At 39.8% G+C, this 27,936-nt stretch overlaps 1 protein-coding gene across 6 annotated transcripts in view; it reads left to right on the top strand.

Moving 5' to 3' along the window:
* The window catches only part of VEPH1 (ventricular zone expressed PH domain containing 1), a 238,717-nt gene extending 211,040 nt beyond the window's left edge, over window positions 1–27,677 (top strand). For 4 of the 6 annotated variants that reach the window (XM_068546152.1, XM_068546151.1, XM_068546155.1 and 1 more), the window contains exon 14: window positions 1,227–2,828. In XM_068546152.1, the coding sequence (XP_068402253.1) occupies window positions 1,227–1,463 (237 nt within the window). In that variant the 3' untranslated portion in view covers window positions 1,464–2,828. Of the gene's footprint in view, window positions 1–1,226; window positions 2,829–13,385; window positions 13,481–27,597 lie in introns of those variants that run through there. The other 2 variants (XR_011074282.1, XM_068546156.1) reach the window with 2 other exon arrangements.
* Window positions 27,678–27,936: the final 259 nt, after the last annotated feature.

Below are 27,936 nucleotides of genomic sequence, written 5' to 3'. Positions count from 1 at the left end.
TAAGTTTGATTAGGTTTCATTTGTTTACTTTGTTTTTACTTCTAGTGCCTTGGGAGACTGACCTAAGAAAACATTGGTACTATTTATGTCAGAGAATGTTTTGCCCATGGTCTCTTCTAAGAGGTCTATGGTGTCATGTCTATGTTTAAGTCTTTACTCCATTTTGAGTTTATTTTTGTGTGTGGTATGAGGGTGTGTTCTAACTTCATTGACTTACATGCAGCTGTCCAACTTTCCCAACACCACTTTCTGAAGAGACTGTCTTTTTCCCATTGTATATTCTTGTCTCCTTTGTTCAAGATTAATTAACCATAGGTGGGTTTATTTCTAGACTCTCTATTCTGCTGACATCAGTATTTTGAATTACTCTTTTTGTTTGATGCTCCTGAGATTTTTCCAAGGTGGACAATACACCATAGAAAGTTCAGGACGAGTGAAAAAGATGCCTTTCCACTGCAAAGTGAGAGAAGGGTGATTGTGAAAGGGAGATGGGAAAGGAGAGTTGGTAAGATTCTCAAACACAGGTACATTCTCCAATAGACAGAATGGGCTCAGGGATGTTAAAGACCTGAAATTGCTTTAAAGAAGTATCTGACTCCTTAAAAACATTCATGCTAGCCCATCATGATGACTCTGGTGTTAGAGAGATCCTTAAGCATCTGCTTTAATGCAAAGAAAATGTAACATCATTAAATATTCCTTCCCTTAATGTTTGTGGACAAATCATGCTTCCAAAGCTCAAGAGAGTTTCAAAAACAGTTTCATCTACTTAAACATTGGAACCCTGTTTGTTCAATTAATACCTCTTTCTCAGAGGTAACACAAAAGAAAATTCAATTTCAAGCCGTAAAATTATCTCAAATTCTAAGTTAATATTACCCCAAATTGTACTGCTGCATTTTGCTCTATTAATACAGTGTTAGTATCAGTAGAAAATGACATAAAGTCAAAGAAATATGAATCAAGCATTTTTCCCAATCCCACTGTATAATAATTTTCTGTAAATTGGCTATTTTGTTTCAACCCTAGATAGTACAACAAAAAGCCAGTTGCTCACTCCTTCATTTGCTCTAATGACTCTTTGAGGCTTTAGCACCCAAAATAACAAAGGTCTTAAGCCACATGAAGTGAAAGGATTCTGATCCTCTTAGAAAATTCTCCAGGAGCCAGAGATCTTTCCATACTATGAAAGCTAGCTCATGTTCTTTCCTTCCCATGCATTTCAGAAAGATGATCCTGATGACTCACCAATAGAACTCAGCAAAGTACAGAGTGTGAAAGTTGTGGCCAAGAAACGCAGGGACCGCTCTCTCCCTCGGGCTTTCGAAATCTTCACAGACAATAAAAGCTATGTTTTCAAGGCCAAGGATGAGAAGAATGCAGAAGAGTGGCTCCAGTGCATCAATGTGGCAGTTGCCCAAGCAAAAGAGAGGGAAAGTAGGGAAGTAACCACATATCTGTAGGGATTTGCAAGCCGACCTCACACCAGTGGTATACAATGGGCATTGCACTGTCATTGCCAATGTCAGGAAAAAGAGATAAACTCACCATGTCATGCTGTTTTTTATTAAATACCAATGGAGCAGTTTTCCCCAAGAAGCAGGACCTAAAAGTGGCAAGATCCTGAGTACATTTCAGATCCACCTGGCATTTGCATTAACTCCAGAACAGCTGTGTGAGGCATATGGGAAAAGGGGCTACAGATGGTATGGAGCCAGAAAGGGGAGAGTAGGGATCTAGAAACTTCCGTAGACATGTTATTATACATTGTAAGAAAACAACTTTAAAAGATACCTGAACTACCTATCCTAAGGCAAGATTACGTACTTCTGATGAAAAATAATCTGTCAAAAGTACTAAAAGAAAAAAAAAACCTACAAGGAAAAGTCAAATTGATGAACACTGAGGAAAACCATATAACTTACTTATGGAAATATAATTACATTTATCCTCTCCTAATGCAAGTGAGGCTAACACTTTGTAAAATGGTCCTCAAGTTAAGCCAATTATGTAATTAAATGTCCTTCAGAACTCCTTATTTGATTATTCCTTTTAGGTTCATATAATATGATCTAAAGTTTAGATACTTGGCTATTTCTCCTGCCCAAGGCAGTAAGTATAAGCCAGGATAAGCACAGAAAACCATTTTCCCATCTTCAAAATATGTGTCATTTCCATTAAACTTTGAGATTTTAAAGTTCTATACGTTTCTTCTTTGTATTCAACATTTTAATATCTCCAAATTACAAACATTTATTGGTTTTTGCCATTATCCATAATTAAAAAAAAAAATTAAGCTGTAGTAGGCAGAATTCTAGAATGACTTCCAGTGACCCAAACCCTGGTATAACCTCCTCCCCCTGAGTGTGGCGGGACCTATAACTTGCTTCTAACTGATAGAATATGGCAAAAGGGATAGGATAGTCTCTCCCATGATTATGTTACATTCCGTGGCAAAGATGAAGGAAATTTTCTATATATAATTAAGGTCCTTAATCAGCTGACTTTGAGTTAATTGAGAGGATGTGATCCTGGGTGGGCCTGACCTAATCAGTTGAGCCCTTTGAAAGAGGGTGAACAAGTCAGAGTCTTTCCCACTGGCCTTGAATAAGCTGCCACGAGTTCTACAGCTTCAAGGAAATGAATTTTGCCACAATCAGTGAGCCGCTTGGAAGAGGATCCTGAGCCTCAGATAAGAGCCCATTCCCAGCCAACGCCTTGATTGCAGCTTTGCGAAACCTTGAGCAGAGGACCCAGCTAAGCCATGCTTGGACTCCTGATCCATGGATACTTTGAGATAATAAATAAGTGCTGTTTTAAGCTGTTAAGTGTGTGGTAATTTGTTATGTAGCAATAGATAACTAATACAAAAGCTTACTTGTAATACACATACAGGTTAATTTTTTTCTTTGAAATTTAGTAAACAAAGTCTAGTATAGAAACGTGGAGAAAGATTATAAGTCGTCAATACCCTGAATTCTACCCTGACTCTACTGCTAACTCACTAGGATAGGAAATATAAAAGAGACCAAGTTTGAGGAAGGAAACAATTCAATTTTAAGTTTTAACATAAAGTTGGAGAGTATTGTGAATCATAGAAGCTCTTAGAAGTTGGAAATAGAATTTGGAAAGTGAAAATTTGGCCTCATCATATAAATAGATGGTCACTGAAAATGTGGAATAAGATTAAATTACTCAGAGAGAATAAGACAAAAGAATTAATAAGGGCTTCCTTGGGACACCCAGGATTTAAGCAAGGAGGCTGATTAGTGTTCAGAGATGTTATAAACCAGAGGAAATAATGTCACATGCACCAAGGTTTTCAAGGAAAAGAGATTAGCCATGTGAAATCCTGAAGAGTAATCACTTAAGATAAAGAATGACTTTTGCAACCAAGAAGCAGTTGGTGTCATTGGCAAGAAAAATTTCATTGGAGTGATGAGGTGAAAGTCAATTTCAGTGGATTGAAGAATCAACAGGAGATTAAGAGTTTAAAGCAATAATTGAACTCTCCTTTCAGTAATGTGGGGCTAAGATGGAGAAAGTGTTTTTTGTTGTTTGCTTTAAGGATGCATTAGGCTTAAGGGAAAGAAGTTTAAAACACAGAAAGAAAGAGGAAAAATAGCTTTGCTTGAGCAAAGTTTCTGGAAGTGAAGGAAAACGATTAAAACTCCTTTATTCCACAGCAATTTATGGAGCAGCTACCAAGAAACAGGTACCATGGTTGGCCTGGAGATATAAAAATAAAAGATCCAGCTCTTCCCTTCAAGGAGTTTACAGCGTAGTGGAGGAGATGGACATGTACAACAAAAATTGAAATGCTATGTGGCAAGTGCCTTGATGGAAGTACGCACAGGGTCCTGAGGAAACATAGGAGAAGGCACCACTGTAAGTGACTTTGAACTCAGCTTGGGCTCCCTTACTGTTCCCCAGAGGTGTTAGAGAATGAGCTTGTCTTAAAGAACTAGTAGGAGTGTCATGGGCAGAAAAGGAGCAAATGGCCAGTAGAGGGAACCACCTTACAGAGGTGAAGGAGGAAGAGGGAACATGGTCTACTTGCAAAACAGCAAGTCCTCACCTGGGATTGGAACATATGGGACCTGTTGGGGGATGGTGCAGAATGATGCTGGAAAGGAAGGCCTGCAGGGCCATAGCATGAAGGGCTTGGTTCCATGCTAAGGATCTTGAATTTTTTCCTCAAGATGGTGAAACATATTGAAAGATTTTAAGAAGATTTGCATTTAGAGAAATAATTTTGATCATGGTATAGAGAATGGATTGTAGCAGGGAGGTGATTTGGGAGGTTCTTGGAAGGTGGTGAGGACCGATGTAGTAGCAGAGGAGACAGAGGGAAATGGAAATGCAGGAAAATATTGAATTAATAAAATGGACGGGACACTAGTGGATTGGATGGAGCTGGGGTATAAAAATGGGAAGGAAGGAGTCTCTGATGACTCCAAGGTGCTTTGGGGAAGCTTGATGCATGATGATAGCATTCACTGAGATAGAAAATTCCAAAGCAACAGTTTGAGAGGTGAGGCAGGTGGTAAATTTAATTTTAATGTATACATTCAGAGTCTAGATAAGTGATTCACCTTGGACTAGGGGGACATCTCCTTCTATGAAGTTGGGCAGGAAAAGGGTGAGAATAGGCATAGTCATAAATAATTCTCTAAATAGTGTTTTTAAATCTGCCAGCTCATTCTTAAGAGTCAGTGAGTAACCCTAGATGGTTTCATCAATTAGGAAAAATTGGTAACAGACAAATAGAAATAGAGTAGTAAGTGACACTGTATTATTAATAATTTAAATGCCAGTAATATGCTCAAACCTTTCACGGAAGAGAGATTACAGTAAAACACTGGTTATGTCCTGATTCTGTTTTCACTGAATGCTTGTCTGAAGAAAAGAAGAGAATGGCCCTACGAACTCAATTTGGAGGAAAAGAATTATTTTTGTGGTTTAATTAACTAGATGCCTCTAGTTTAAAGCACAACTCTCAGAGCCTTTGAACCAGTTCTAAAAAGAAGTAAATATATGAAATGTAAAGAATGATCTTTCTGGTTTCATTCCATGATGCAGTAATTCCAAATGCAGGCAGATCTTCCTGAGTTCAGAATCACACTAGGCATTTTAGAATCATTGTCTTCCCACTGATATTTCTGGCACTTCCACCCCTGTGGCCAGCTGGCTTACCACAGATTGGCCTTTCCCAAGAGAGCTGCTGTTCCTGGTCCCGATCTACGAAGAAACCGCTTTTCTAAACATGTTTAAACCTTTAAATATGTTGGTATGAATACAATTATAATCATAGACAGAAATCCAAGTGGTTTTCATTTTTACTTCATTTTGACTCTTTTCTCCTCCCAGATAGCTGTGGAAACATAAATGTTTATGTGTGAGACTCTCATCTGGTTACTTCTTGAGAACCTGGAGTTTGGTAAAAATAAATACTCAATATTTTGCTAACACTAGGTTTTCTAGAAAATCCTTGGCTGGTGATGTTGAGGGACATTTACTGGGTCATCTTCAGTTTGCCTACTTTGGGGCTTATTTGTTATGACTTATTCTTAAACATAAATATAGATTACCTGGTTGAAAAAACATTCCCCATTTTAGGAAACAATTCTGAGATGAGGCAAGAGAATACGTGAGATAAATTCAAGGTGCATTGCAGAGAAGTAAATACCACAGATGCCCCAGTCAGGATTTCTAGTTCCCAAAAGCTAACTAAGTTTTTAGATGAAAAACCCAAGATGTTGTCTTGTTCCAGGATAGCACCAGGATATAGACCCCTTGGGGGTGGGGGGGGTTCCTCCCCAGGGATGCTTCTGAAGGACAAAGGGGTTGGAAAATCAGGGAGAGCTCTCCCCAGGCAGCGGAGTCTGCAGAAAGTAGCACAGGATTTGGGCATGGACACATGAGGATTTGAGTCCTAATTCTACCCAAACTGAATTACCAACCTGAGAAAATCACTCCTCTCTCATCTCTGGGTTGGGGATAATATTATCTATGGAGCACAGCTGTTATGAGGATTAAATGTCATGTAAAAGCCTCCAGCAGAGAACCTTTATCTTAATACGTGCTTGGTAATAACACTCCATTTTTTAATCTACCACTATGGAAAAAAGAAATCCTACCAATGAAATTACGATGCAATACCTTAATAACAGTCCAATGAGTAGTGTTTTACCAAAATGTCTTTTATCTATTCTGAGGGATTTAACAGTTTTTTTCTGACTTTAGGTACTTTGCATGTTATGTGATAGGTAATTCTATAGATTGGTACTTACTTCAGCAACACAGTGAAACATGGCTTTATTACGTGTTGATATCTTCCTTTCTTAAGTAAAACACTTGGTGGTTGCTTTGCATGACCATATGGAACCGTGGTCATTACTCCAATGATGGCTCTTTGGTTCACTAATGTCACATTTCATCCCAATCCAATCCTCTATTTCTGCGCTTTTCTATGTACATGATAAATTTTTGTTTCAAAGTCAAATCATATTATAATTTGTTAAGACATACTAAACAGCAGTTTACATACTAAACATGTAGTGTCAACCATGTACACAATTCAACTGAAGTTACAACACAAAGAGCTGGGGCCAAGTTCAAGTGATACCTGGTCACAGTCATTCCTGGTGGATGACGATTGCAAAACACCACTGATTGTAAGACACATCCCAATTTCAGAACTGGTAAATAATAGGAGAAAAAATGCAAATAAATGATCAAAAGTAAGTATTAATTTAAGGGTTCCACAGTATTCAAAACTGTATGTAAAAGTTTTGTGAACAGTAAATCATATGGCAAATATAAGAAATTTTAAAATCTTTTAAAATGGTTAAAATGCCCCCAGTGCACCCATTCTCAAAGCTATGAGATCAGCCATTCCTGTGCGTGCTTACCCTCTGTATTAGTCAGGGTTCTCCTTGTTCTATTCAGGTCCCCATAGATTGGATGAGACCCACCCACATTGGTGAGGGTGGATCTCTATTCAGTCTACTGATTCAAAGTGCTAATCTCTTCCAAATACACCTTCACAGACACACCCAGAAATAAGTTTTACCAGCTATCTGGGCATCCCTTAGGCCAGTCAAGTTGACATATAAAATTAACCACCACACCCTCTGTTTTGATGGAAATAAAAATAGCTAATGTCCACACAACAAGCCATATGTCTGGTGCCTCTGTGTCTCCCTTCCTGTACTCTCCTTTTTCCAAGTCCCCTGCCCTGGCAGGGAGGCTACATAGGGAATGGACTAAGATGGCAGGGGTGAGGGTAGGGGCATGTGATGTGTCTTTTATCCACTGTCACAGATTGGGGAGCATGGGGGTAAATTGGGATGGTGTCTGAAGAGGAATCCATACCAAGAAGGAGGCGCATATCCAGATGAGTCCTAGAGGTCAGTCATGCCAGAGACAAGAGTAGGGAGGCAAGGCCTGGAGCCAAGTTGGAAGCGGGGACCCAGGGAGGAGCAGAGGGAGGCGTAGAGCAGAGTAGGTAGAATGGATCCACTGTATGAACTGTAGCGGATCAGGACAAGCCCCAAGGCTGGGCTTTTCCAGGTACTTGCCTGGGCAAGGAAGCTTCTATTCAGTGCACTTTGATGAGACAGGTTTCCACCTCCTCCTCTCTGTCCTTCTATTACCAGGTTACACAAGTCCTTCCAGCCTTGTTCTTGGCGGGACAGGCCACCAGCTCCACTGGAGGCCTGAGCTCCTGGGTGCTGCCATGAGAACCCCAGCCTCGCAGAGCAGTTTCCATATTGACATTCTTCTCATTCTACACCCCCAACGCAGCACATATTGAACTTGTCTACTTCAAAGAAAAAACTTTCTGGGGGTATGGGGAGGGGAGCCAGAAATCCTGGAACTTTCTTGTGCGTTATTCTGTAAGATGATAATCAGACACATTGTGTTTACATAATTCCTGATGCCTTTTTGAACAAACCTTTTTAAAGTTTTCGTCGAATAGAAAGAAAATACACTTCCTTTGTCTTTCAGTCAATAAAATGATTAGAATTCACTTTGGTACTGAGAACCTAGAAGAGTTATAAAATACTCAAATAATGTAAGAGTGGAAAGTACTCAAACAAATGACAAACTTATTTGTTAATAGGAATAACAAGTGCTCCATGAGACCTCACTGGAAACTTGGGAGGAGACAGATAATAGTAAATTCTAATTTTTCCTTTTTGAATTCTTTTAGAATTCTTTTCTTGCCTTGTTTTATTTTTTAACTATCAGTCCACTTATGTCAGGATAATACACATTTGTCAGTATAGTACACATTTATACATATATACATACACATATTCTTTTACACAGGAGTTGTGACAACAAAACAATGTTGACATGTAGTTTGTAGAAATCAGTCTTATTATGTCATTGTCTTAGATTTCCCCCTCGCTCTCTCTATCTAATTAGGCCGGATTTCATGTAATCAGAAGAACTTTGTGTGTGTTGCACTGTTCTTAACTGAGGTTCACTCCTACACATCCGATAACGTCTGGGAGTATTCTATTCCTCTTAATTCAAAGCTATTGTAATATGGAGGAATTGTTCTAAACGTCTTTTCTGTTAAGAGAGAAAAGCAATGATCCTGTTTGCCCAAACTAGCTCATAAACACAAAAATCAGAGTAAGGCCCATCTTTTTAATTTAACCAAAACCACGGTTTGGAAATGTCTTCAGAGTAAGGCCCATCTTTTTAATTTAACCAAAACCACGGTTTGGAAATGTCTATCTTGAAAGATTAACCATGAAATATAATACTTAGGGTATGTGTGCTTTAAGTGCTGATTTGAGAACATTTTAATCAGGACTCACTAAAACATTTCATAGAGGGATATCTTAAGCTTTTCCACACAAACATCCCTCAGCTATATATTCATGTTCTTGACATCACTATAATGTCCAGAAATCCTCCTGTTATATCAGCCTCAGGTGAATACAAATCAAATACTGCAGCCAATACTGTCATTGTGAGCTTCCAGTGTAAAGAAGTCACTGGCAGAATGTAAGACAGCCATGTAAACTAGGCCAAGTTCTTCCAAGAAAGGGGGCTCAGCATTTATCATTCAGTTAACAATATCATGTGGCGTTGGAGTTAGAAGAGCCTTAGAGCACGTAGGGTCCAACCTCCTCTGCCCCAACCACGGAGAAGTCCCTTCCTTGTCATCATTGGCAGGTGTCATTACCAGCTGTTCAAACACTTCTAGGGACAGAGAATCCATTACTTTATCACCAGTCCACATGTTTTTTAAATTAATATTTTCTCATTATAAAAATAATATTTATTGTAGACAATGCAGAAAACAAAAAAGGACTATTAAAATAAAATACAACAAAAATTTCCCATAATCCCAAAACCCAAAAGCATCCTATTATGTGATTGCTATTAGGTTACTCATCCTTTGGATTGTTTTTTGGAAAATTCTGCCTTTTGGTAATTTCTAACCTTTGGTCTTAATTCTCTTTCCTGCAGCCACACGAAATGTCTGCTTCCTCTTCCCCAAGACAACCCTTCAAGTTGTTGATTCAAGATATTCATCCAACAAACATGTATTGCACATCCAACATATGCCAGATACTATGCCAGGGCATTGACTAGTAAATTGTCCATGCCTTTAAGAAACTCAGTAAATAAGTACATATTTATCCAGTATGTAAAACAAAACAGAAAGCACCTCTTATGTGCAGGGCCTGTGCTAGGCATTGGGAACGCTGAGGTCATCAAGGTATCCCAACCTTTGTGGAATTTATATTCTAGTAGAAGAGAAAGATGTTAAAGTCGTTTCTTAATTATGAAATTGCCATGTGACCAGTACTTCGCGAAAGCACAATGGATAGAGATCATGAAATGAGAGGGCTGACCTAGTTAGGAATTTAAGGACAGCTTCCTGGAGGACGAGTTTTCTGACCTGAGATCTGAAGGATGAACATGAGTTATTAGTCTGCAGAAGAGGTGAAGGAAAGGCAGACCAGAAAGAGTGATCACAGTGAGAGATGACCATGGGGAGAAGAAAGTCACAGCCCATTGGAGGAATCAAAAACAAGCCAGTGTGTCCAGAAAACAGCAGGGAGGAGAGGAAAACTAATGAGGGTGGTGAGACAGGGGATATGGGCAAGTCTTGCAGGCCCAGAGGGAGAGCTGTTGACAGGCTTAAAACAGGGTGACATGATTAGGTCAACAGTTTTATAAGTCCTCCAGCTGCTGTGTGGCGAATGGGTTGCTGGGAAAGCAAGACTAGACACTGGGAGAAAGACAGGGGGCTACTAAGATAGTACAGGCAAGAGATATAATAAGAGCTTGTAAGGAGGGAGTGGCACTGGAAATAGAAATGGAGGGCTAGAGAGATATTTTTGAAATAAAAATTACAGGACTTGGCAATAGATAGGAACCCACCCTCAGGATTCTGGCACCAGTGGATTGGTGGTGACACTGTTCTATAAAGAGAACGCTCAAAAGGGGTCAGATTTGAGGACAAGTCTTGTATGTGGAGGAGGGATTATGAGTGTGTGATGTTGGGAGCTTGGCAGAGAGAGAGAAGGAGGCAGCTGACACTTTGGAGGAGGTAGCAAACCTTCCACCGAAGAGGTGATAACATTCCGGGCCTTGGAGATGGAATCCAATTTTCTTCTACTGTGGACCTGTTCTTTCACACTCTCACAGTCAAAGAAGAGAGAGCTCATTCTAGTCTTAGGGAACAGTGCATGCAAAGACTCAGGATCAAAGTTAAGTTAAGAGACAACATAACATAAGTAAGCAAGAATGAGGACAGAGTCACCTAACCAGGTATCGAATCCGAGCCCCCTGCAGTTCTGGAAGTGTGGAGCTTTAACCACTGGACCGCCAGAGAAGCCCCCAGGGTCACTTATTTTTAACTACTTATTTTATTTGTGCCCTTGTTCCAAAAATAATTTATGATTTTTTAAAATTTTTATAGTAGATTTAAAAAATAAGTGTGATGGACACTGATTGTCCTAGTCTGTTCAGGCTGCTATAACAAATTACCCTAGACTGGGTAGCGTATTAATGATGGCCATTTATTTCTCACAGTTCTGGAGGCTGGAAAAACCAAGACCAAGGTGCCAGCAGTTTCGGCATCTGGTGAGGTCCCGCTTCTGGTTCACAGACAGCCATCTTCCTGCTGTGTCCTCACATGGCAGGAGGGGTGAGGGAGCTCTCTGGGGTCTCTTTTATAAGGGCACTGATCCCATTCATGAGGACTATGCCCTCATCACCTAATTACCTCCCAAATTAGGTCCCATCTCCAAACACCACCACTTCGAAGATGAGGTTTCAACACATGAATTTTAGGGGACACAAACATTCAGACTGATGCATTACCAAGGCCCTTCTCCAGTGAAGAACTTGGTGCCCCAGCACAAATTTGAACAGCTCTGAGGGCCCATTCTACCTCCAGAGCTCCCCATGGGGTCAGCTGAGGCTACCACTGGGGCTGCGTTAAAGCTCAGCTTCTCCCCCTCCCCAATCTTGATTCTTCTCCACTCCCTCCCATAGGTGTTGATCCTAAGGGTACTCCTTAGTAAACATCCTGCACCTTAAATTCTGTCTCAAGGTCTGCTTCCCAGAAAGTCCAACCAGATTGAGAGTAAGTAAAGGCATAGAGCAGAAAGAAGTCACCAGGATGACGTAAGCAGATGAAATGCATGCTGTGAGGTTCTACCCACTGCAAAAGGCAGGTAGGGTTCAGAGCTGACTCCACGCTTCCATGCAGCCAAATTTAGGAGAGGCATTCAATCAGATCCATGAGTCACAGTTTCCCAGACTAAAAATAAACCATTTGCCCAGAGGAAGAAAATATTCCCGATACTGAGACCCAAGAATTTTTTCCTGTGGGGCCTCCCCAAGAGAACCCTATAGCAACAATAGCCTCTATATCTCCCCGCTCAGGGCAGGAGCATGTTTCACGAGATGTGTAAGGGTACAAACACCCTCATGACTTCGTACATATGAACAATGTAATTTTCTTTATTACTTTATATTAGACTTAATTTATGTCGAGCCCTGGATCCCATTTCACCTGGTGAAAAAAATGTCATCTTAGTCGGTTCAGGGGAAACTCAGTCAATTAGGAGTAGTCGCCATTTATTCAGGTTCTTCCTAGTCCCCCTTCCGCACAGTATTCCCAAATGTATTATTTATGCAACAAGGTTCATATCCAAGGTTCTTCATGGTCATGAAATTTTTAACCTCAAAATCCTGACTTGAGAGACTTAAAACCCTATTTTCTCAAAGTATTATCTCTGCTCTGAGTCTCAGAAGTTTATTCTGAAATTCAAAGGCTGACAATTCACTGTTACTTCTAACTTCTTTTCACATCCCTTTTCTGAGGCAATGGATACCTCCTGAAGTCTCAATGAGGAGGTAGAGGTGGGAGGGGAGGGCAAAAATGGGTCTACAGGAGATCAAATGAATAACAAGAGATTTTTTTTAAAGCTTATTGGTTAATAGACTGTCATCATTTTTTCAAAATAATATTCTGCAGTGAAAACCAGTAGCACAACACTAGTATATAGAACAAATAAAAGTAATTTGGGTGAGGGGCTCAAACTATGTGCTGCAGACAGACAGCATGTGGTAAGATGTAATTAAGTCAGGGATGTATTTTTTTATTGAAGTATAGTTGATTTACAATGTTGTGTTAATCTCTGCTAACAGCAAAGTGATTGAGTTGTACATACGTATACCTTCTTTTTTATATTCTTTTCCGTTATGGTTTATCACAGAATATTGAATTTAGTTCCCTGTACTATAAAGTAGAACCTTGTTGTTTATCCATTCTATATATAATAGTTTGCATCTGCCACCTCAAACTCCCAATCCATCCCTCCCCCATCCCCCTTCCCCCTTGGCAACCAGAAGTCTGTTCTCTGTGTCTGAGTCTGTTTCTGTTTCATAGATATGTTCATTTGTGTCGTATTTTAGATTCCACATACAAGTGATATCATACAGTATTTGTCTTTGTCTGTCTGACTTATTTCACTTAGTATAATACCCTCCAAGTCCGTCCATGTTGCTGCAAGTGGCATTATTTCGTTCTTTTTTTGTGGCTGAGTAGCATTCCACTGTATATATGTACCACACCTTCTTTAAGGGATACGTTTTAGAGTGGAGGAACGGATAGACTGCACAACTTTAAGCATCCTTTCACAATGATCCTCCAAGTGGAATTAGGATTCTCTATTATTTATTTATATAATATTGTAACAGGGAAGAACCTTTTGTATTCTATTACAAGTTAGTCACTAAAGGGATGTTGCCTATAAGCTTAAATTATACATAATGGTCCATCTCTGGGAACCCTGCCTCCCAGGTAATGAGCATTAAGCTAAAATACCTTTGTTTAGCTCACAGGAAACATCCTAACCAGGCCCACCTGTGAATGACTGCAGGGAGGAAGAATTAACACACCCTCTGGAAGCTGACTGGAACCAGGAAATGTATGACTTTACTCCCTCCTCTTTTAGTATAAAAGAAACCCAAATTCTTTTTATTTTGAGAGGGGAGGGGGAGGGGAGGGGAGGGGAGGGGGAGGGGAGGGGAGGGGAGGGGGAGGGGAGGGGAGGGGAGGGGGAGGGGAGGGGAGGGGAGGGGAGGGGAGGGGAGGGGGATAATTAAAGATGAGAGATGCATCTTATATTTATTTTATTCTGTCTTGGTATTATAGAAATGTACGATCACTGTGCATTATCAGTGAATGAAAATGATAAATGAAACAAAACCAAACATGAATTTAGATTTAACAGTCCCCAGCTTTGACAAAGATCCAACATCTAGTCTTTGAAATAAAAAGAGAGTAATGGAGCATGGTCAGATGCAACAGGATAAAACAGTTTATAGAAAGGCATATTTGAGAGTTAAATTCCATGAAGAAGCCTGAATTCTAAGACAGGCAAAACGGCTCTTTGGGGACACGAGTCCACCATCTTCTCAGTTTCCTGGCTTTCCAAATAAAGTCACTGTTCCTTGCCCCAGCGACTCAGCTCTCAGTTTATTGGCCTGTTGTATGGCAAGCAGTACAAGCTTGGGCTCAGTAACAAATTTTGATGAGCCATCCAGGAGCCTTGCTGCTCGTGGCCAGCTGGTCCCAGTTGGGGAATTTTGGAGGTAGGCCTAGCACCTGCCAGGACCACTTGTCCTGAGGGTCTTCTCTTCAAAGTTCCTCCCAAGCAGCACCGGCTGCCCTAGCACTTGGCAGTTAGAGCAAGGAGTCGACATTTGGGAGCCGACAGGCTCCATCCAGTAGGGCGAGTTGCTCCAGTGTATACAGCCGGAAACTTTATTTCCTCTCTGTTTGGGGCTTTTTCTCCGGAATAAGTCAATTTGTTTTGTTTTTGAGTGGGGTACCCTGCTGGAGAGAGGAAAGAGTTGTTGGTCTTTTACCCGATTTGTGAACCAGTTCGTTTGTTTCTTTGGATGCTAGCATTTGTGTGTGCCGTTTGTGTTTTGTTTGTCTTGAATTTCTATCTTTAAAAATGGGGAGTGTTTCAACTATCCCTAAAGAAAGTCCTCTAAGGTGCATTTTGGATAAGGCATCTGATTACAGCTATGACCCCATGGGTGAGAGGAAGATGATATTTTATTGTAACAATGTATGGCCGCAGTACCTGTTAGGATCTCCACAGGGGGTTAGGCAGGGTTATCTCAGCACCGTGTGCACCATGTACTGCTACCCTTGCTGTGTTAATTACGTCGTTTATGGTCTCCTGTGTCATTGGCATATGTAAAAGCCCAAGACCAAACTTGAGGGTTTATTTAGGATTTTCTGTTTGTTCTTTGGGTTTTTCATTTTGTTTGGTACTGTTCCTCCATTTACAGCCAAATCAGTTTTGTGATACTTAAAACTTTTACTGATGTCAAATGGAGGAAGGGAACAGGAAAAAAAACTGTCTGTTCTTGTCCAAGAGTGGGGCATTCCGAGGAAGAAGAGAAAGGTTCCACTTGAAAAATCACCAAAAGCTATAAATAGAAACAGAAGTGTCTTTTCCATAAATATTCGTTAAAAAGGGTTTAGCTATCTAGACGGATGACCTTGATTTATCCCATCTGCCAGAAATCCAATTTGAATCCAGCCTCTTTTGCAACTGATGGGTTTTACATTGTTGTACCCAATTCATGGTTAAAACTTTGGAATGGGAACTATGAGGTCCCTGTGTTTGTTTTTGTGTTTGTACATGTGTTTATAGATGTGGCATTGTCAAAATTAATTTGTAAAAGAACTCTATTTAATTAGCTTAAAGGAAATTAAGTTCTTATATAAATACTCAAATATAAAAGAAACTGGCCAGAGTGAGTTTCAGGTTCACGTGATCTAGGAACTATTCACTATTGAATTAATATCTGGTGTTACAGTTAGCGTAAGGTTGTTGGTTTGATACAGATACATCTGTAGAATCATCAACTTTAAGTATAATACTTTTATTATACCTAGGTTTACTAGAAATCAAATAAGACCTTATTATTCCTGTTACAAAAGCTTTTAATTAAATAAAATAGAGGTAAATGAAGTAAAGAGTTTTGGGTAAACTCTATGGGAATAATGTTTTAGGAATATCTATATAGAATAGTGTCTCTAGATTTTCATAACTTGAAACTAAACTAAGTTCTAAAATAAGATTGAACTTAACTAAGAAAATCTTAAAGGTAAAGTGGTAAAAAACATGAATTTGGTTCTCTATTAGGACAAAGTTTTCGTAAAATATTGAACTGCTTTTGGTAATTGTGAGTTTCTTTAAGTGATCTGTATTTGCCATTGAGATCTTTTATCATTGGTTAAAACTTTCTGATATTTTTGACAAACTTCCCAAAGATCAAGTTCTAAGTGAGGTTCATTTGGTCTCTGGCTAACTTTGGGGCTTTCTGGAGGGTTTCTGGAACACCTCACATTACTTGTTTTCTCTCCATCTGAGAGAGAGGAATATTAAACTCATTGGGCTTATTTGGTGTGTTGAACTGCATGGGAGGCATTATCAAATGAGCGGTGATAAAACTTCTTAGATTGTATCATATGAGTAAATGTTATTAATATACACATTCTAGAAATTATATGGAACTTCTAAAATTCTGGTATATGCTGGTAAGTGAAGCCAGTCATAATTTTACTAATTATCTTAAATTGTTTGTCACGGCGGTAATCAAGATTCTGTTCAATTGCATTGTAATCCCAGTTGGTTGATGCCAAAGCAAAAAGGCATCCTTTTAATGGTTAGATGATCAATTGCTAGCTATGGTTTTACAGTGGCTTTTGAATAACTCTATAGCTATTCTGTGAAGAAGCAGGGAAGAATGGTGAAATCCTTTATGTGCAAACATTTGTACTATTATCAGAAAACATAAGAAAAAGAAGGGAGTGAGAGTGAGGATATGTTGCTTCAAACCTTAACTCCTCTGGCTGAGCTAGCTGTTCCAGAGGCTCTGGCCGTTATGCCAATATATCCACCCCTTCCACCACCTTCCATTCTTTTTTTTTTTTTTCCAAATCAAAACCAAATTTATTTCACAAACCTAAATAAAGGGAAAGACATCCCGTGTTCATGGATTAGAAAATTTAATATTGTCAAGATGGCAATACAACCCAAAGTGATCCACAGGTGCAATGCAATCCCTATCAAAATTCTAATGCTACTTTTTTGTAGAAATGGAAATGCTGATCCTCAAATTCATACAGGATTTCAAGGGTTCCCAAACAGCCAAAAAATATAGAAAAAGAATAAAACTGGAGGAGTCACACTCCCCACTCTCAAAACTTACTACAAAACTACAGTAATCAAAGCAATGTGAATGAATATGTAGCTCAGTGGAATAGACATAAGATTCCAGAAATAAAACCATACATATATGGTCAACTGATTTTTTTAAACATCTTTATTAGAGTATAATTACTTTACAATGGTGTGTTAGTGAAAACCATAATTCAAAAAGAGTCATGTACCAAAATGTTCATTGCAGCTCTATTTACAATAGCCAGGACATGGAAGCAACCTAAGTGTCCATCATCAGATGAATGGATAAAGAAGATGTGGCACATATATACAATGGAACATTACTCAGCCATAAAAAGAAACGAAATCGAGTTATTTGTAGTGAGATGGATGGACCTAGAGTCTGTCATACAGAGTGAAGTAAGTCAGAAAGAGAAAAACAATTACCATATGCTAACACATATATATGGAATCTAAGAAAAAAAAAAAAAGGTCATGAAGAACCTAGGGGCAAGACAGGAATAAAGACACAGACCTACTAGAGAATGGATTTGAGGATATGGGGAGGGGGAAGGGTAAGCTGTGACAAAGTGAGAGAGTGGCATGGACATATATACACTACCAAACATAAAATAGATAGCTAGTGGGAAGCAGCCACATTGCATAGGGAGATCAGCTCGGTGCTTTGTGACCACCTAGAGGGGTGGGATAGGGAGGGTGGGAGGGAGGGAGACGCAAGAGGGAAGAGATATGGGAACATATGTATATGTATAACTGATTCACTTTGTTATAAAGCAGAAACTAACACACCTTCCATTCTTATGCAGCCCCAATTCCTGACACTGAGGCTCAGGGCTTCCCCTCCTTATAGGGATCGATTAGAAAATCCTGTGTTAGTTTCTGGGGCACAGGGACTTGGTCTGGTATCGCCATCTAAGACCCGACAGGGCACCCAATTTGGTTTCAGGACAGGGCAATTGCTCTTGTGCCATTATCTCATAGGGGGCCTAAATGTAAACGACCAGCCGGCTAGGTTTCTCAGACTTCTTTAGTTGGAAAGATCGCAACCCTCCTCATAGGGAGGATCCTCTACACCTGAAGCCCACTTGGTAGCACTCACAGCTGAACCAAACTGGGACCCTCGTAGGGGAAGAAGGCCCTTATTAGTGCATCTTGGCAGAGCTTTGAAAAGGAAAACCAAAGCAAAAGATTCTGAACAAAATTCAAGAAATTCAGCAAAACAAACAAAGACCTCTCTGAATTTTGGAAAGGATTTATCAGGCCTACAGACATCATACTAATGCAGATCTCGAGGCCCCTGAAAATATTAGAGTGGTAAATTTGACCTTTTGGGGCAATGTGCCTCGGGTATCAAGAGAAAGTTGCAAAAATTAGATGGGACATTTGGAATGAACCCTTCTCAACTGGTAGATGTTGCTTTTAAAGTATTGAACAGGGAACAACAACAGAAGAAAGAAGATGCAAAATGAAATGCCACGTTTTTGGCAGCGGCATTGGATTCCCAGAGGCGAGTAACTGGAAGAGAGGTAAGCCCCCACTGGGGAAGGAACAATGTGCTTACTGTAAGGAGGAGGAACACTGGAAAACAGATTGCCTAGGCTAAAACAGAAGAGCAATAAAAGACGAGAGCCTCTCATGGTAGAAAGAGAGGAACCCTCTGAAGAGGCCCAGGGGCTCCCTTGGACTTGAGTGCCTAATTCTCCACAAAAGGATCTCCCTGGGTAAAATTGACAGTGGGGAATGAGCTGATTAACTTCCTGATAGACCTCACCCTGAAGTTTTTCACCAGAATAGCTTGACATCAGAGTCCCACCAGAACATGCTTTAAGCCTACAGATGGCACTCATGAAAACCCCAGAAAAGGAGACAGAGCTCTTTCCCACAAGGTCTTGAAAAATAACCCAAAGACTGCTGTCAGACCTCCCCAGATGGGAACTCAACACAGAGGAACCTGTCCCACCAAGGACTGAAAAATAGACTTTACTCACATGCCTTGGACTGCAAGAAGTTTCAGATAACCTGCTAATGTTTGTGTGGACACTTTTTTAGGATGAGTGGAAGCATATCCCACCTGGACAGAAAATCTCTGAAGTGGTTAAAGCCCTCCTAGGGAAATTATCCCCTGATTTGGATGAAGGCATTAAAACTGCATTCATCCTGGAGACCACAATCAACAGGAAAAAACCAAGAAAATGAATTATACATTAAAAAGGAATGTAGCTAAATACATCAAGAGACTAATTTAACTTGGATTAAGGCCTCACCAGTTGCCCTGCTCTTGAGGTTGTCCCCCAAAATGAAAAAGCCATTATGGAAATTATGATTATTTTGGTGTCTGTTACCACTAACTAAGCCCAGGCAGTTTGTTTTACATTTCAAATCCCTGGAAAGGACAGGCTTGGGGTGGCGGTGTCGAGTAAGGTGAAAGTTCAAAGGCTGCTGAGGTTACAGTGACGGTAGCAGAGCAAAGTACTTCCACTTCAATTACAAAGTTCAAGAGGGCAAGGAGCCCCCCGAAGATGGAATTAAAACAGCAGATGCCACAGAGCTCTGGCTGCTGAGAATGCTGAAAACATGAAGCGACTAAATTGACTGCCTGGATTGCTGTGGGAGCAGACACTTCTGGTTTATACCTGCAAGGAGCGATGGAGAGATGCTTTCTGTAAATGAGAATGAATGACTTGAAGGTAATCTATTTAAGTAGTGAGCTTGAGTCGTCCTTACCTCTAAGGAAAACAAGCAGCCCCATATAGCTGAATATCTTTTTGGTGTTATTAGAGATTATGACACCATTACTGTGAAGTTAGTCCCTGACTTTACAGGTGTACCTGTTTTATTGCACTTCACCTTATTGTGCTTCGCAAATACTGCCTTTCTTTATAAATTGAAGGTCTGTGGCAACCCTGCATCAAGCAAGTCATTTTTTCAACAGCATTTGCTCGCTTCCTGACTTTGTCCCATTTTAGTAATTCTTGCAGTATTTCAAACTTTTTCATTATGATATTTGTAATGGTGATCTGTGATCTTTGTTACTATTGTAATTGTTTGGGGGCACCACAAACGGTGCCCGTATCAGATGCAAACTTAATTGATAAATGTTGTTTGTGTTCTGACTGCTCTGCTGACCAGCCTTTCCCCATCTCTCTCCCTCTCCTTGGGGCTCCCTATTCCCTGAGACACAATAATATTGAAATTCAGCCAACTGTAACCCTACAGTGGCCTCTAAGTGTTCAAGTGAAAGAGTCACACATCTCTCACTGTAAATCAAACACTAAAAATGACTAAGCTTAGTGAGGAAGGCATGTCAACAGCTGAGGCAGGCCAAAAGCTAGGCCTCTTGCACCAAACAGTTAGCCAAGTTGTAAATGCAAAGGAAAAGTTCTTGAAGGAAATTAAAAGTGCTACTCCAGTGAACACATGAATGATAAGAAAGAAAAACAGCCTCATTGCTGATATGGAGAAAGTAGTAGTGGTCTGGACAGAAGATCACACCAACCACAACATTCCCTTAAGCCAAACCTAACCCAGAGCAAGGCCCTAATTCTCTTCAATTCTGTGAAGGCTGAGAGAGATCAAGAAGCTGCAGAAGAAATCTAACAGAGGTTGGTTAATGAGGTTTAAGGAAAGAAGCCATCTCCACAACATAAAAGTACAGGGTGAAGCAGCAAGTGCTGAACGGAAGTGGCTACGCTAAACAACAGATCTTCAGTGTAAACAAAACAGCCTTGTGTAGGAAAGAGATGCCATCTAGGACTTTCATAGCTTGAGAGGAGAAATCAATGCCCGGCTTCAAAGCTTCAAAGGACAGGCTGACTCTCTTGTTAGGGACTAATGCAGCTGGTGATTTTAAATTGAAGCCAGGGCTCATTTACCATTCTGAAAATCCTAGGGCCCTTAAGAATTATGCTAAATCTGCTCTGCCTCTGCTCTATAAATGGAAAAATAAAGCCTAGATGACAGCACATCTGTTAACAACATGATTTACTGAATATTTTAAGCCCACCGTTGAGACTTACTGCTCAGAAAAAAAAACCCTGTCAAAATATTACTGCTCACTGATAACGCACCTGGTCACCCATGAGCTCTGATGGAGATGTACAATGAGATTTATTCATGCTTGCAAACACAACATCCATCCTGCAGCCCATGAATCAAGGAATAATTTTGGCTTTCAAGACTTATTAGTTAAAAAATACATTTTATAGTGCTATAGTTGCCATAGATAGTGATTCCTCTGATGGATCTGAACAAAGCTAATTGAAAACCTTCTGGAAAAGATTAATCATTTTACATGCCATTAAGAACATTCATGATTCATGGGAAGAGGTCAAAATAACAAAATTAACAGGAGTTTGGAAGAAGTTTATTCCAACCCTCATGGATGACTTTGAGGGGATCAAGCCTTCAGGGGAGGAAGTAACTGCAGATGTGGTGGAAATAGCAAGAGAACTAAAATTGGAAGTGAGACCTGAAGATGTGACTGAATTGCTGCAATCTCATGATAAAACTTTAATGGATGAGGAGTTTCTTCTTATGGATGAGCAAGGAAAGTGGTTTCTTGAGATGGAATCTACTCCTGGTGAAGGTGCTATGAAGATTGTTGAGATAACAACAAAAGTTTTAAAACATTACATAAACTTAGTTGATAAAGCAGCGGCAGGGTGTGAGAGGATTGACTCCCAATTCTGAAAGTTCTACTGTGGGTAAAATGCTCTCGAACAGGAGATTAACCAAGATGGCGGAGTAGAAGGACGTGCTCTCACTCCCTCTTGCGAGAGCACCAGAATCACAACTGGCTGCTGGACAATCATCAACAGGAAGACACTGGAACTCACCAAGGAGGATACCCCACGTCCAAGGACAGAGGAGAAGCCACAGTGAGACGGTAGGAGGGGCGCAATCAGAGTACAATCAAATCCCATAACTGCTGGGTGGGTGACTCACAGACTGGCGGACACTTATACCACAGAAGTCCACCCACTGGAGTGAAGCTTCTGAGCCCCACGTCAGGCTTCCCAACCTGGGGGTCCGGCAACGGGAGGAGGAATTCCTAGAGAATCAGACTTTGAAGCCTAGTGGGAATTGATTGCAGGACTTTGACAGGACTGGGGGAAACAGAGACCCCACTCTTGGAGGGCACACACAAAGTAGTGTGCGCATCGGGACCCAGGGGAAGGAGCAGTGACCCTGGGGGAGACTGAACCAGACCTACCTGATAGTGTTGGGGGGTCTCCTGCAGAGGCGGGGGGTGGCTCTGTTTCACCGTGGGGACAAGGACACTGGCAGCGGAGGTTCTGGGAAGTGCTCCTTGGCATGAGCCCTCCCAGAGTCTGCCATTAACCCCATCAAAGAGCCCAGGTAGGCTCCAGTGTTGAGTTGCCTCAGGCAAAACAACTAACAGGGAGGGAACCCAGCCCCACCCATCAACAGTCAAGTGGATTAAAGTGGATTAGAGCTCTGTCCGCCACAGCAACAGTCAGCTCTACCCACCACCAGAGCCTCCCATCAAGCCTCTTAGATAGCCTCAACCACCAGAGGGCAGACAGCAGAAGCAAGAAAAACTACAATCCTGCAGCCTGTGGACCAAAACCCACAGGTACAGAAAGATAGACAAGATGAAAAGGCAGAGGGCTATATATCAGATGAAGGAACAAGATAAAACCCCAGAAAAACAACTAAATGAAGTGGAGATAGGCAAACTTCCAGAAAAAGAATTCAGAATAATGATAGTGAAGATGATCCAGGACCTCGGAATAAGAATGGAGGCAAAGATTGAGAAGATGCAATAAATGATTAACAAAGACCTAGAAGAATTAAAGAACAAACAAACAGAGATGACCAATACAATAACTGAAATGAAAACTACACTAGAAGGAATCAATAGCAGAATAACTGAGGCAGAAGAACGGATAAGTGACCTGGAAGACAGAATGGTGGAATTCACTGCTGCGGAACAGACTAAAGAAAAAAGAATGAAAAGAAATGAAGACAGCCTAAGAGACCTCTGGGACAACATTAAACGCAACAACATTCGCATTATAGGGGTCCCAGAAGGAGAAGAGAGAGAGAAAGGGCCGGAGAAAATATTTGAAGAGATTATAGTCGAAAACTTCCCTAACATGGGAAAGGAAATAGCCACCCAAGTCCAGGAAGTGCAGAGAGTCCCATACAGAATAAACCCAAGGAGAAACACGCCGAGACACATAGTAAGCAAAATGGCAAAAATTAAAGACAAAGAAAAATTATTGAAAGCAGCAAGGGAAAAACGACAAATAACATACAAGGGAACTCCCATAAGGTTAACAGCTGATTTCTCAGCAGAAACTCTACAAGCCAGAAGGGAGTGGCATGATATACTTAAAGTGATGAAAGGGAAGAACCTCCAACCAAGATTACTCTACCCGGCAAGGATCTCATTCAGATATGATGGAGAAATCAAAAGCTTTACAGACAAGCAAAAGCTAAGAGAATTCAGCACCACCAAACCAGCTCTACAACAAATGCTAAAGGAACTTCTCTAAGTGGGAAACACAAGAAAAGAAAAGGACCTACAAAAACGAACCCAAAACAATTAAGAAAATGGTCATAGGAACATACATATGAATAATTACCTTAAACATGAATGGATTAAATGCTCCAACCAAAAGACACAGGCTTGCTGAATGGATACAAAAACAAGACCCATATATATGCTGTCTACAAAAGACCCACATTAGACCTAGGGACACATACAGACTGAAAGTGAGGGGATGGAAAAAGATATTCCATGCAAATGGAAATCAAAAGAAAGCTGGAGTAGCTATACTCATATCAGATAAAATAGACTTTAAAGTAAAGAATGTTACAAGAGACAAGGAAGGACACTACATAATGATCAAGGGATCAATCCAAGAAGAAGATATAACAATTATAAATATATATGCACCCAACATAGGAGCACCTCAATACATAAGGCAACTGCTAACAGCCATAAAAGAGGAAATTGACAGTAACACAATAATAGTGGGGGACTTTAACACCTCACTTACACCAATGGACAGATCATCCAAAATGAAAATAAATAAGGAAACAGAAGCTTTAAATGACACAATAGACCAGATAGATTTAATTGATATTTATAGGACATTCCATCCAAAAACAGCAGCATTACACGTTCTTCTCAAGTGCGCACGGAACATTCTCCAGGATAGATCACATCTTGGGTCACAAATCAAGCCTCAGTAAATTTAAGAAAATTGAAATCATATCAAGCATCTTTTCTGACCACAATGCTATGAGATTAGAAATGAATTACAGGGAAAAAAACGTAAAAAAGACAAACACATGGAGGCTAAACAATACGTTACTAAATAACCAAGAGATCACTGAAGATATCAAAGAAGAAATCAAAAAATACCTAGAGACAAATGACAATGAAAACACGACAACCCAAAACCTATGGGGTGCAGCAAAAGCAGTTCTAAGAGGGAACTTTATAGCTATACAAGCCTACCTAAAGAAACAAGAAAAATCTCAAGTAAACAATCTAACCTGACACCTAAAGAAACTAGAGAAAGAAGAACAAACAAAACCCAAAGTTAGCAGAAGGAAAGAAATCATAAAGATCAGAGCAGAAATAAATGAAATAGAAACAAAGAAAACAATAGCAAAGATCAATAAAACTAAAAGCTGGTTCTTTGAGAAGATAAACAAAATCGATAAGCCATTAGCCAGACTCATCAAGAAAAAGAGGGAGAGGACTCAAATCAATAAAATCAGAAATGAAAAAGGAGAAGTTACAACAGACACTGCAGAAATACAAAGCATCCTAAGAGACTACTACAAGCAACTTTATGCCAATAAAATGGACAACCTGGAAGAAATGGACAAATTCTTAGAAAGGTATAACCTTCCAAGACTGACCCAGGAAGAAACAGAAAATATGAACAGACCAATCACAAGCAATGAAATTGAAACTGTGATTAAAAATCTTCCAACAAACAAAAGTCCAGGACCAGATGGCTTCACAGGTGAATTCTATCAAACATTTAGAGAAGAGCTAACACCTATCCTTCTCAAACTCTTCCAAAAAATTGCAGAGGAAGGAACACTCCCAAACTCATTCTATGAGGCCGCCATCACCCTGATACCAAAACCGGACAAAGACACTACAAAGAAAGAAAATTACAGACCGATATCACTGATGAATATAGATGCAAAAATCCTCAACAAAATACTGGCAAACAGAATCCAACAACACATTAAAAGGATCATACACCACGATCAAGTGGGATTTATCCCAGGGATGCAAGGATTCTTCAATATACGCAAATCAATCAATGTGATACACCATATTAACAAATTGAAGAATAAAAACCATATGATCATCTCAATAGATGCAGAAAAAGCTTTTGACAAAATTCAACACCCATTTATGATAAAAACTCTCCAGAAAGTGGGCATAGAGGGAACCTACCTCAACATAATAAAGGCCATATATGACAAACCCACAGCAAACATCATTCTCAATGGTGAAAAACTGAAAGCATTTCCTCTAAGATCAGGAACGAGACAAGGATGTCCACTCTCACCACTATTATTCAACATAGTTTTGGAAGTCCTAGCCACGACAATCAGAGAAGGAAAAGAAATAAAAGGAATACAAATTGGAAAAGAAGAAGTAAAACTGTCACTGTTTGCGGATGACATGATACTATACATAGAGAATCCTAAAACTGCCACCAGAAAACTGCTAGAGCTAATTAATGAATATGGTAAAGTTGCAGGATACAAAATTAATGCACAGAAATCTCTTGCATTCCTATACACTAATGATGAAAAATCTGAAAGAGAAATTATGGAAACACTCCCATTTACCATTGCAACAAAAAGAATAAAATACCTAGGAATAAACCTACCTAGGGAGACAAAAGACCTGTATGCAGAAAACTATAAGACACTGATGAAAGAAATTAAAGATGATACCAACAGATGGAGAGATATACCATGTTCTTGGATTGGAAGAATCAACATTGTGAAAATGACTATACTACCCAAAGCAATCTACAGATTCAATGCAATCCCTATCAAATTACCAATGGCATTTTTTACGGAACTAGAACAAATCATCTTAAAATTTGTATGGAGACACAAAAGACCCCGAATAGCCAAAGCGGTCTTGAGGGAAAAAAACGGAGCTGGAGGAATCAGACTCCCTGACTTCAGACTATACTACAAAGCTACAGTAATCAAGACAATATGGTACTGGCACAAAAACAGAAACATAGGTCAATGGAACAAGATAGAAAGCCCAGAGATAAACCCACGCACCTATGGTCAACTAATCTATGACAAAGGAGGCAAAGATATACAATGGAGAAAAGACAGTCTCTTCAATAAGTGGTGCTGGGAAAACTGGACAGCTACATGTAAAAGAATGAAATTAGAATACTCCCTAACACCATACACAAAAATAAACTCAAAATGGATTAGAGACCTAAATGTAAGACTGGACACTATAAAACTCTCAGAGGAAAACATAGGAAGAACACTCTTTGACATAAATCACAGCAAGATCTTTTTTGATCCACCTCCTAGAGTAATGGAAATAAAAACAAAAATAAACAAATGGGACCTAATGAAACTTCAAAGCTCTTGCACAGCAAAGGAAACCATAAACAAGACGAAAAGGCAACCCTCAGAACGGGAGAAAATATTTGCAAACGAATCAACGGACAAAGGATTAATCTCCAAAATATATAAACAGCTCATTCAGCTCAATATTAAAGAAACAAACACCCCAATCCAAAAATGGGCAGAAGACCTAAATAGACATTTCTCCAAAGAAGACATACAGACGGCCACGAAGCACATGAAAAGATGCTCAACATCACTAATTATTAGAGAAATGCAAATCAAAACTACAATGAGGTATCACCTCACACCAGTTAGAATGGGCATCATCAGGAAATCTACAAACAACAAATGCTGGAGAGGGTGTGGAGAAAAGGGAACCCTCTTGCACTGTTGCTGGGAATGTAAATTGATACAGCCACTATGGAGAACAATATGGAGGTTCCTTAAAAAACTAAACATAGAATTACCACATGACCCAGCAATCCCACTACTGGGCATATACCCAGAGAAAACCGTAATTCAAAAAGACACATGCACCCGAATGTTCATTGCAGCACTATTTACAATAGCCAGGTCATGGAAGCAACCTAAATGCCCATCAGCAGACGCATGGATAAAGAAGTTGTGGTACATATATACAATGGAATATTACTCAGCCATAAAAAGGAACGAAATTGAGTCATTTGTTGAGACGTGGGTGGATCTAGAGACTGTCATACAGAGTGAAGTAAGTCAGAAAGAGAAAAACAAATATCGTATATTAACGCATGTATGTGGAACCTAGAAAAATGGTACAGATGAGCCAGTTTGCAGGGCAGAGGTTGAGACACAGATGTAGAGAATGGACATATGGACACCAAGGGGGGAAAACTGCGGTGGGGTGGTTATGGTGTTGTGCTGAATTGGGCGATTGGGATTGACATGTATACACTGATGTGTATAAAATTGATGCCTAATAAGAACCTGCAGTATAAAAAAACAAACAAACAAAACAACTAATACTAAACTTTCATTGGGTTATTTGTATGGAAATATGTTAATATAAATGTTTCAGACATTACATGAAATTTCTAGAAATCTTATATGTTCTGGTATAATGTTATAAGTCATAATCCTAGTTATTACCTTAAAATGTATATCTCAGAAATAACTAATTTTCTTGTCAACTGCATTATTATGAACTTTCATCAAATTAAAAAAAAAAAAAAATGCTCTCGAACAGCATTGCAGGCTACAGAGCAATGGTTCATGAAAGGAAGAATCAATTGATGCCTCAAACATCATTGTCTTATTTCAAGGAATCGTCACAGCCACCCACCCTTCATCAGCCACCACCCTGATCAGTCAGCAGCATCAACATCAAGGCAAGACCCTCCGCCAGCAAAAAGATTACAACTCGCTGAAGGCTCAGATGATGGTTAGCACTTCTTAGCAATAAAGTATTCCTTAGTTAAGGTGTGTACATTGTTTTTTTAGACTTAATGCTATTGCACACTCAATAGACTACAGTATAGTGTAAATATAACTTTTTACATGCGTTGGGAAACCAAACATTTCTTGT

Source organism: Eschrichtius robustus, chromosome 6 (assembly GCF_028021215.1).
Source record: "Eschrichtius robustus isolate mEscRob2 chromosome 6, mEscRob2.pri, whole genome shotgun sequence".
Classification (NCBI taxonomy): Eukaryota; Metazoa; Chordata; class Mammalia; order Artiodactyla; family Eschrichtiidae; genus Eschrichtius; species Eschrichtius robustus.
This window is presented reverse-complemented; position numbering and strand designations above follow the sequence as displayed.